The 10539-nt window shown below is 50.2% G+C and overlaps 1 protein-coding gene across 2 annotated transcripts in view; it reads left to right on the top strand.

Moving 5' to 3' along the window:
- VWA1 (von Willebrand factor A domain containing 1) overlaps positions 1 to 10184 on the top strand; it is a 13451-nt gene extending 3267 nt beyond the window's left edge. Inside the window, exons 2-6 of one of the 2 annotated variants that reach the window (XM_069079366.1) lie at positions 229 to 792; positions 5682 to 5960; positions 6257 to 6529; positions 8010 to 8279; positions 8714 to 10184. In XM_069079366.1, coding sequence (XP_068935467.1) covers positions 229 to 792; positions 5682 to 5960; positions 6257 to 6529; positions 8010 to 8279; positions 8714 to 8745 — 1418 coding nt within the window. In that variant the 3' untranslated portion in view covers positions 8746 to 10184. Of the gene's footprint in view, positions 1 to 228; positions 793 to 5681; positions 5961 to 6256; positions 6530 to 8009; positions 8280 to 8713 lie in introns of those variants that run through there. The other variant, XM_069079367.1, reaches the window with a different exon arrangement.
- The last annotated feature ends 355 nt before the right edge of the window (positions 10185 to 10539 follow it).

The following is a 10539-nucleotide window of genomic DNA, read 5'->3' as shown; positions in this document are numbered from 1 at the left end:
TCCCCTCCCTTCCTCTCCTCTCTCCTCTGTTCCCCTCTCTCCTTCCTTCTTCCCTCCCTCTCTCTTTGCCTCCCCTCTAACCCTACTTCACAAGGTTGTTGGAAGGATCCAATGAGATAACCTGTGTGTATAAAGCTTTGCAAACTTTAAGCTGCTATATGCATGCCAGCTCTAAGTTTTATTGTCGTTCCATTGCTGACCCCTTGTCCGTCCCTCTTTTTCTGGCAGACCCTGCCACACAGCCCCCAGCTGCCCAGGGTGACCTCCTCTTCTTGCTGGACAGCTCAGCTAGCGTCTCCTACTACGAATTCTCTCGGGTGAAGGAGTTTGTGGGTCAGCTGGTCCAGGTGCTGCCCTTGGGCCCAGGGGCTGTGCAGACCAGCATGGTGCACGTGGGCAGTAAGCCCACGGTTGAGTTCCCCTTTGACCTGCACCACTCAGGGGCTGCTGCCCAGGGGGCCATCCGGGCAGCCAAGCAGCTGATGGGGGACACCAACACTGGGTTGGCCCTGGCCCTGGCCAAGGAACAGCTGTTCACTACCAAGGCAGGCGCTAGGCCCGGCGTGCGCAAGGTGCTGGTGTGGGTGACTGATGGCGGCTCCAGCGACGATGCACTGGCCCCCATGCAGGCGCTCAAGGACCTGGGGGTGACCGTCTTCATCGTCAGCACTGGCCGAGGCAACTTCCTGGACCTCTCTGCTGCTGCCTCTCAGCCCCCCGAGAAGCACCTGCGATTTGTGGATGTGGACGACCTACAGATCATTGTCCCTGAACTTCGGGGCTCCATCCTCGGTAGGCCCTCGGTCCCAGGGAACTGTGGGCAGAAAGTGTGGGGGTCAGAGGTTAGACTTCAAGCACAACTTCCTGAAGGGGCTGAGAAAACAGCATTCCTTTATTCATATAAACATTGTTAAGTGCCCACTGCTTTCTTATTTTTTAAATCTAATTTCTATTTATTTATTTTGAGGCAATCAGGGTTAAATGACTTGCCCAGGGTCACACAACTACTAAGTGTCCGAGGGAGGATTTGAACTCAGGGCCTTCCCATGTTCTATCTACTGTGCCACCAGACCCGCCTACTACTTTCAAGGTGCCAGAACTAGAAAGACAAAAATGCACAATCCCTGCCATGGAGAAGCTTAGTTTCTGCTGGGGATGCAGTGGAATGCATAAGTCTATACATGACTAAATAAATAAAGGTAATTGGAGATCAATTGCAGGATTCTAGATTGAGAGCTTTGGAGGTTGTCTGAGTCAATTACAGAGGAGGAAACTGTGGCAATAGGTTTTGGAGCAGGGGTATAAAATGGTTCTTGTGCTTTCTGAAGGTGGCTTTGGCAGGTGGGCGGAGGAGGATTGGAGAGGTGAGAGAGAGGCAGCAGGGGCACTAGTCAGGAAGCCATTAGCATCTTGCCCCCCCTTGCCTCACTATGGGGCTGAGGAGGTGCCAGGCATAAGCCCAGGGATGAGGGGGAAGGTGGTGATCCCATCATCCTTGACTCTGCCCTCTCCTTCATCCGTCATTTTTCCTCCTTCTCTTCTCCCCTTGTCCCCTCCCCAACGCTATCTTCAATTTAGTTCACCTTTTCCCTATTACAGTGGCAGCCTGGTCATCTCTCTGCTTCAGGTCTCTTCCTTCTCCTCCCAGCTACCCAAGTATCATTCCAAAGTCGCAGGTTTAATCAGGTCACTCCCCGCCTTTGGCTCCCTATTTCCTCTAGGACCAAATAACAGACTTCTGTCTCTGGCATTGAAGGCCCTTCACTACCCAGCCCCAGCCTCCCTTTCCAGCCTTATTATACCTTATTCCCCTTCATATACTCTACTGTCCAACCAAACTGAGCTTGATATTTCTCCAGAAAATGACATGTCATCTGTCATCTCCCATCTCCATGCCTTTGCCCAGGCTGTCCCTCATGCCTGGCATGGACTTGCTCCTTACCTCTGCATCCTAGAATCCTTTCGCCCTTTCTCCTCCTAGAGACCTTTCCTGATCCCACACACCTGGCAGTGCCCCTCCCCCATCACCTTCTACTGATTTTTAATATACTAGCCAGCGTGAGCGTTGGTGCTCCCTGATAGAATGCAAGCCTTTTGAGGGCAGGGACTGGTTTAATTTTGTTTTTCTATCTCTGGTGTCCAGTGTCTTGTCGTACCTGGAGGGTCTTAGGCACTCGTAATAAATGTCAGCTCCTTGTCAGAAGGCTTGGTCACTGGTTGAAAAAAAATCTGGGAATCATAGCAATTCTAGATACTTTACCTAGTGGCTTGGGGTGGATCCTCTGCCATGTGGATTGACAAAGGGAGGACCCCAAATGATGAAATCACAGGCCTTTGAAGTAGGGGTTGAGCTAAGTGTTGGGGGGGGGAGGTATGTGCACATGCGCATGTGTGTGAATGGGGGTGTGTGTCTGGATGTGTGTGGGTGTGTGTGTATGGGGGTATGTATGGAGGTATATGGGTGTGTGTGTATATGGGGGTGTGTGTTTATGGGTGTATGTATTTATGTAGGTGTGTGGGTGTGGGTGTGTATATAGGGGTATGTATGGAGGTATATGGGTGTGTGTATATGGGGATGTGTGTTTATGGGTCTATGTATGTATGTATGTAGGTGTGTGTGTGTGGCTGTGTATGGGGGTGTGTATGGAGGTATATGGGGGAGTATGTATATGGGGGTGTTTATGGGTGTATGTATGTAGGTGTGTGGGTGTGTGTGTGTATGGAGGTATATGGGTGTGTGTGTTTATGGGTGTATGTATGTATGTAGGTGTGTGTGTGGCTGTGTGTGTATGGAGGTATATGGGGGTGTGTGTATATGGGGGGTGTGTTCATGGGTTTATGTATGTAGGTGTGTGGGGTGTGTGTATGGGTATGTGTATATGTGTGTATGGGTGTTTGTGTGTGTGTGTGTGTGTGTGTGCTCGTGTGGTACTTTTTTTTGCAGCACAGGACATTTAGATAAGGGTATGGTCCCTACCATCAGATGGCTCACAGTCACAGAGTGACTTAAGAAACAAGGAAAGACAATGGGAGCAGACGTTAGCACTTTAGACAAAGCCCTGAATGAGGCACCCTTAGAGAAAGGTTGTTTCTGGCAGGGAGTCAGGGAAGGCTTCCTGGGGGAGGCGCCCTTTATGTTGGGCTTTAGAGGAAAGGTAGGAATACATCAGGGAGAGGGAGGGCATCCCAAGCTTTGGGACCAGAGTGTGCAGACACTCCCAGCAGAAGACACGGGGCACAGCTTGGGTTGGGGGAGGGCAGTTAAGCCAGCTGGGCTGAGGCATACAGTGATGAAAGGCAGTCATGTTAGTCGGGGTCTTCAGGAGTTAGAACTTTACAGGCAAGAGAAAGAGAAGGTTGTTAAGCTCAGGAGGAGTATGACCAGATATATCCTGGAAGAGAGATCTTCAAGAAGAATGGTTCTTTTTATGTAGTACTTTAACTTGAAGATCTGCAAGCACTTTACATGGGTTATTCCATTTGAGAATAAAGATTCTGACAGGGAGAGGGTTTAGAGCTGGAAAGGGCCACAGAAGTCATTAAGTCATAGGATTATAGCGTCCTAAGTTCATCATTCCCAGGGTGAAAGGGTCCTCAGAGCCCATCACCTAGGGGGTGGGGGAAAGTGAGAAGGGAGAGGTGTCAGACCTAGTCCCCACTCTTGGGAACTTAGTTTGGCTGGAGATACGAGACCCACTTATGATTCACCTCTGGGCTCAGAGGAGGGAGACAGAGGAGGGGTGTTTCAGGGGTGGTCAGGGCAGCCTTCATGGAAGGTCTGGAGGGCACTGAATTGGACCTTGAAGGATGAGGAGAGAACCAGCAAAGGCCAGAGGCTGGGGTGGGTACTAACAATGTGATCTGGCTGAAATTGACCATTCACAGAAGGGCCTCTGGGTAGGGAGATGAAGTAGGCATTGGGGCCTTGTGAGAGGACCTTGGGTTTTATTATGTGGGCAGTGGGGAGCTATAGAAGGTTTAGGGGCTGGGGATTGCCATGTTCTGAGTCTTAGGAGACAAGGAAGATTATTCTTGGGAGGTGGTTTGGAGGAGCTGTTAGGGCTGATGCAATAGCTCAGGAGAGAAGTAATGAGGGCAAGCATTAGGGAGCTGGCATCTGCACCTTCCTCTCTTCCCCCCCCCACCCCGAGGGAGGGGCTGGAGCTGGGAAGGGGAGCTGCCCAGCAGGTGGGCTGGGGCCCTGGAATTCCTCAAGCCAGCAGTGTCTGGCCCAACCCCAGCCCAGGCCAGCTGTGGCTGCAGAAACATGCCAGAAACCAGAGGATTCTTATGTCCTCTCTCTGGGTTAATCATTGGCCTCCGATCTGTGGGGAAAGGAGGTGGGTCATGTGCTGTAGACGAGAAGACTGCTCCTTAAGAATGCATCCCACAGTGGCAGCAGGGCCCGGAGAAACCGTGTGGTAGGGCCGAGGACAAGGAGTTCCTTCTGCTGTTTCAGGAGGTGGTTGTCGAAGCCTTTGTCTACAGGGTGGGGGGACCTTGGGGTGGGGCTAAGGCACAGGCTCCATCTGGCCCAGGCCATACCTCCCCCTGAACTATTGCATCAGCTCTAACTGGTCCTTTGAGCTGTCCTGTAAGACTCATTTTCCTAATAAATCAAAGACTCTAAGTTTGGCAGTCCTCTGCCCCCAAACCTTCCATAGCTCCCCACTGCCCACATGGTAAAACCCAAACCAGGACTGAGGGAGCTGGGAACCTGAGTCTCTCATTCCCTAGGGGAGGGAGGAGGAATATGTTCCAACTCCAGGCTACCAAGTCTACCTGGATCCTCTGCCTATTCTTCGGGAGAGAGCCCAAGGGCCCCACCTGAGATTCTTGGGGCCCAGCCAGACCAAGGGGTAGGGCCGTTACCCGGGCAGAGCAGGGGTGAGTCACAGGTCCAGTCTAGCTCAGCTCACTGGGGAGGCATCATGATATGGTAGAAGGAACATGGGCTCCAGAGTCACAGGACCTGGGTTTAAGTTCCATCTCTGATGCTTAGTACCCTTGTACTTAGACCTCAGGCCTAGCAGTTAACCTCTTGGTGGTCAGTTTCCTCCTCTATAAAATCGAGGGGTTGAACCAGGCTCCCTCCCAGCTTCAGGTCTGGAGGGGTAATATGGTCAGAGCTGGCTCTGACAGCATCCTTATCACCATCTCCATTACAGGTGAAGAAACAGCTCTCAGGAGGAGGAGAATTTGGCTCTAGAGTCATTTGTACTCAGACCCCAGGGCTGGGTCTTACCAGGAAGAGGGATCTCTAAGCCTGTATTGAGTGAACTAGACCGGGAAGGGAGGGAAGGGGAAGATAAAACTGCCTTCAGCTCACTAAAAACCTAAAAGGAAACTGGCTTTGTTTGCAAAGTATATGAACTCCTTCTGTAGCTGCTGGTGTCAGTCTGAGTCAAATCCAACTTGCTGGCCCCTTCCCTCCAGTCATCATGGGATAGGAGAAGAAAGCAATGAAGTCTTTAGTTACTGAGCCCCCTAATGGGGGGGGGTCCTTGAGGAGGCGGAGAGAGAAGAATCTGGGGGCTAAAGCAGAGGAAAGGAGGGGGTAGAGGGGGCAGAGGGGGTAGGGAGAAAGGAGCTACAGCCAGAAAAGGAAACCTGGCCCATCTGGGAAGACCTGATGCTCCATATCTCTCTGTCTCTTTCTCTCTCCTCTCTTGCATGACCAGAGGCAATGCGGCCCCAAGGGCTTCATGCCACTGAGGTCACATCTCATAGCTTCCGCTTGGTATGGCCACCCCTGCTGTCCGGTGATTCTGGCTACTACCTGTTGGAGGTAGCGCCCAGTGCTGACCCTGGTGCCAAGCAGAGCCGTCACCTGCTCGGGAATGAGACCAGCTTGTTCTGGGATGGCCTGGAAGCTAGTACCACCTACAAGGTGGTCTTGGTACCTGAGTCCAACCTTCAGTACCTGGCCCCACAGACTACCCAAGTCACTACTCTGGAAGGTGAGACTCCTGGGGAGAATGAAGATGAAAGAAGAAGAGCTGGGGGTCTTAGAAGTGGGTGCCCCCATCCCAGAGGATGTAGGGAGGAGGAAGGGTCTGGCAAGACAGAGAAAACACTGCTACCTAAGGAAGATCAGAGAAGGGAATGTGAAGACCCCAGGGCAGAAGACTTAGGGGGTCAGGGAAAGGAATTGTTCCCTCAGATAGAATGAAGGGAGTCCTGGAAGGGAATCCCAGGTTGGGAGGGGAGGGTCTGAGGTTTCAGGCTTCCCACACACACCTCTGGTGCCCTACAGAAGAGGTCAGCCCAGCTCGGATCCTCATCTCCCACTCAAAGACTCACGGCTTTCACGTGAGCTGGGCTCCAACACCTGTGGGCGTGATCCGGTATGAGGTCCTTTACGGTCCCCTGCCTGGGGGTGAGGCCCAGCTCATTGAGGTGCCCGCCACTGAGAACAGCACCACGCTGGACAATCTGTCACCCAACACCACCTACCTGGTCACTGTGGTCGCCATCTATCGGTCTGGCCGAGAGAAAGCCTTGTCAGCTAAGGCCTGTACACAAGAAGGTGAGGAGGGTCTAGCAGAGGATGGGGGGCATCCTCCTTGAGGCCAAGGTAGTCCAGTGTCTGGGGGCTGGGAGCACACCCACTATTTTATTTACAATTATTTATATAGTTGTATGTTTATAATATCATATATAATAATTATACATAATTATTTTATCATATATGTATATAATAAATATATTATGTATATATTAATTTATAATTATTATAATAATTTTATTATGGAGTGTTTCTAGGCACACATTCCTACCCTGGATGGGAGGAGGAATTAATCAGTTTTAATGCCTATCCCCCTCCCCAGCTCTGAGAGTTAAAGAAAACTCATTAATTCTGTGAGCTGAAAGGGGAAATTCTTAGACTATTAAGATTCTGTGACATGAGGCCAGCCCTTCTTAAAAAAGAGGAGGTCATATGTCCAGTTACTTGCCAGGGGGAGGTGAGGGAAAGAGAGAGAGAGAGGAAGAAAATTTGGAACTCAAAATTTTTCTAAAATGAAAGTTAAAAATTGTCTTTACATGCAATTGGGAAAAAACAAAATATTATTGGGGGTAAAAAAAAAAAACAGAAAAAAAGTAGATCGGAGAGTAGGGAAGCCAGAAGACGAGGTGGGCTTCCCCTACAGAGTCCTTAAGTCGCTGTATTGTTTCACCAACCCATAGTTCCGGAAATTTCCAGGCGGGCAGGTAATATGCTCAGGATGAGTTCCCTGGGAAGCATTCCTTGTTTCTGATACCGCTCTATAACCCTTTGCTCTAGGAGGTGATGAAGATCATTCTTTGGTCCTCCCTTCCTGCTTCCCTTCCCTGAAATTTCCTTGGTTGAAAGTCCTAGTCTAAGGGCTCCTGTCCCTGCTCTCTGTCCCCATTTACCTTCTCCCACTGATCTTAGTTATTCCAAGTGTGACTGTGTGTCATCAATGGGATCCAGTCTGGGAGCTGGGTTAGAGATGTTAGAAAGAATAATTATAAGGAGGTACTGAGCTCCCTGCCACTAGAGGTATTTGAAGAGAACTGGAAGATACAGAGTGGATTCTTTATATTGATAAGGGGTGGGTTTAATGCCCTCTCAGGACCCTTCTGGCTCTGGAGGTCTGCATGTCTTGGGAAGTTGGGGGTGAGAATTGGATCTTTTGGGGCTATATTTCAGCCCGTCTTCTCTAAGTTTTGTCGTTCCAATGCAGTATTTTATACATAATGAGTGCTTAATGAAGAGGTGTCATCACCCAGTGGGTCAGAGTCAGAGTCAGGAAGACCTTCCTTCAAGCCCGCCCCAGACACTTTGTAGAGATGGGACACTCGGCCAGTCATAATCTCACTGTTCCTGAATTTTCTGATGTTTAAAATGAAGGAGTCAGATGTCATGGCCTTTGAAGTCCCTTCTGCATTTATGGGACACCCCTCGATGTCCTGTCCTGTCTATGCCAGGCTTTCCATCCCTAGGGATTCTGCTGACCTCAGCCCTCTTTCTGCCCTGGGGCCAGTGGCCTCCAAGATTGGGCGCCTCTACTTCCAGAGCCTGGGCCCTAGCACTGTGAAGGCCTCATGGGACTCAGCAGAGGGCGATGTCCGGGGCTACCAGGTTCGGTGCCGGCGGCAGGTGGGAGCCCCGTCCCTTCTCAGCGTCTCACCACAGACCCACAGCGTCATCCTCACGGGTCTGGCTGCTGGCACCACCAACCATGTGTGTGTGATGCCCATTTACCAGAGCCATGCCGGGCCTCGGCGCTGCCAGACTGTTCGCATGCACCCTGGTGAGTGGTGGAGAAAACAGCAACAGATAGCACAACCCTCAGTTTGGGAATGGGACTCCATAGATAGCCAGAGGAGAGGGAATGTGGGGGTGGGGAGGTCCCCGCGGGCTAGAGGAGTCAGGGAGCACAGGGTTTGTAGCAAAGGTGGCTAAGATTTAAGCATGTGGAAAGCAGAAGGGAAAATGGGATGGAGTGGGCCCTGTGGAGATGTCCAAAGAGAGACCCGGATGAAGGAGAGAAATCTGGGGCCTTGGCACTGTAGGAGGGCCTGTGGGTAGGAAGGCCAGCTTCCAGCCTATGGAATGGCCCCTTTCTGCTGGCTAAGCATCTTCAGGGTCTTGAGACAGATATAATACACACATACATACATACATATATATAAATGGAATTTTTAAAAATGGATTTAGAACACTATTTGCTGTCTTTCTTTTCAGTCACACCGGCTCCTGAGTATCGACCCACTTAGCCATGCCCCAAGATGCCCTTAGTCCCAAATAACAGGAGAGCTGAGCCTTTCCATCAGAAACAGACCAGAGGGGAAAGCACTGGGCTGAAGAGATTGGGGAGAGAAGACGGAATCTCTGTGGCCAGTTGGTCCCTCTGAGCCACATCAGTCTTTTCCCATCCCTTGCAGTGTGCCTACGTCCAGTGGGTCAGCAGTCAGGTTGGGTCAGCTTGAATGGCCGTTAAGGACTTGGGTCCAAAGCCTGACCTGCTGATGGTTCAGCCATGGGCCACAGGCTCACTTTCTTCTCTCTTATACTAACACATATGTTGTTGATGACCTGCTCAAAGTGAAGAGTTGAGGAGAAGGTATTGGCCTGAGATCTTGTCTCTATTTTCCTAGGTCTGGTTTCCCTAGAAGATAGGGGGATGGGGATTGTGACTCAAATCTTGGTTGGGGAAGCTGAGCAGGGCTGGTCATGAGTATAGGATGTAGGTGGATGAGGGATACTGGGATGATCCCTGCCCTCTCAAATTTGTCCCCTCCTAATCCTAAAGGTTTGTCCCCAACATGAGATTTCCCCTCAGTTAGGGGACTTCTTCCATTCCTCTCCTTGCCAGGGGCCAGAGCCTTTCCTTAAATGCAGATTTCCTCCCCATATCCCAAAAGGGCTTTCCAGGAGGTCACTAACACCCAAGGATACAAGGATTGCCTCAGATCTTTCTGCAAGGTGAAGAGCATCCTAGAAGAGGGCACTAGGAGAGGTCTGTGTTTAAGGCAGAAAATATATCTTTATTTTTAAATTAAAAAAATACAATTCTTCCCTGGGTTGCTGTGGCTGGTAAGCTGGTCCTTAGGTGACAGAGACAGATTCTGTCAATAGGTCTGTACTTGACCTGAGCTCCATGCCGGAGCCCCAGGTCACCTCCATGCCAAGCAAGATGGAGGAGAAATTCTGTTTGACTCAGCTGATGTTAAGTATCTGTCCTGTGCCAGATGCTGGGGGCACAAAACAAAAAGTGAATGAGTCCTTTCCCTCAAGGAGCTTACATTCTACCAGAGTTGTTGGAAGGGTCTACCGGTGGGGCAAAAGTAAAAATAACGGAAATCCATTTTGTCCAAGTGCCCCAGGGTGGGAGCAGTGGGAGATGGCTGTATTTCTGGTGTTCTGCCCTACCCCTCCCTACAAGGGCTTCTGGTTCCTCTTGCATTCTGCTACCCTCTTCTAGTATTAGTTCCTCTTTTTGGTCCAGTGGGGGTGGCCCTGGGGTTCTTCTAACTCCCAAGCTCATGCTAAGTAGGGCTCCAAAGGGAGATCCCTGTGTGGTCAAGTGGATGTCAAGTTCACTTACTGATTTTTGCACAGGCTATCCTAAACTAACTGAATGCTTTGTTTTTTCCTTGTTTCCCCATTAATGTAACAGACTTTTAAATGACAATAAATTAAGCCTATACACAGAGTGGTTTTCTTCTCTTAAATGTTTCTCCTTTGGTCTTTGGTACAAAGTCACAGATGGATGATGCAATTTAAAAAACAAAGCAACAGATCTCTTTGCTGGAGAGCCCAATTTCCAGGCTGATATATGTGTGTTGGGGGGGGGGGGAACGGGGATAGACAGGTTTCCTTTGTCTCCAGTTTTATCAAGAGAAGTTAGCATGGTGTGCTAGAAAGAGAAACTGTCCAAATCTTGGCTCCTCTCCTTTCTACTCCCTATGTAATCCCAGGCAGATCAATTCCTCTTTTCCAGTCCACTTCCTCATCTGAAATATGTCCCTGCCAGTTCTAAATGCAAAATTCTTCACTCCTCTGTTCAT

This window comes from Petaurus breviceps, unplaced genomic scaffold (genome assembly GCF_028583685.1).
Source record: "Petaurus breviceps papuanus isolate PSGF00001 unplaced genomic scaffold, PetGlider_PUasm1.0 91041, whole genome shotgun sequence".
In the NCBI taxonomy this organism is placed as follows: domain Eukaryota; kingdom Metazoa; phylum Chordata; class Mammalia; order Diprotodontia; family Petauridae; genus Petaurus; species Petaurus breviceps.
Note: the sequence above shows the minus strand (reverse complement) of the source record. Positions and strands in the feature narration are given on the sequence as shown.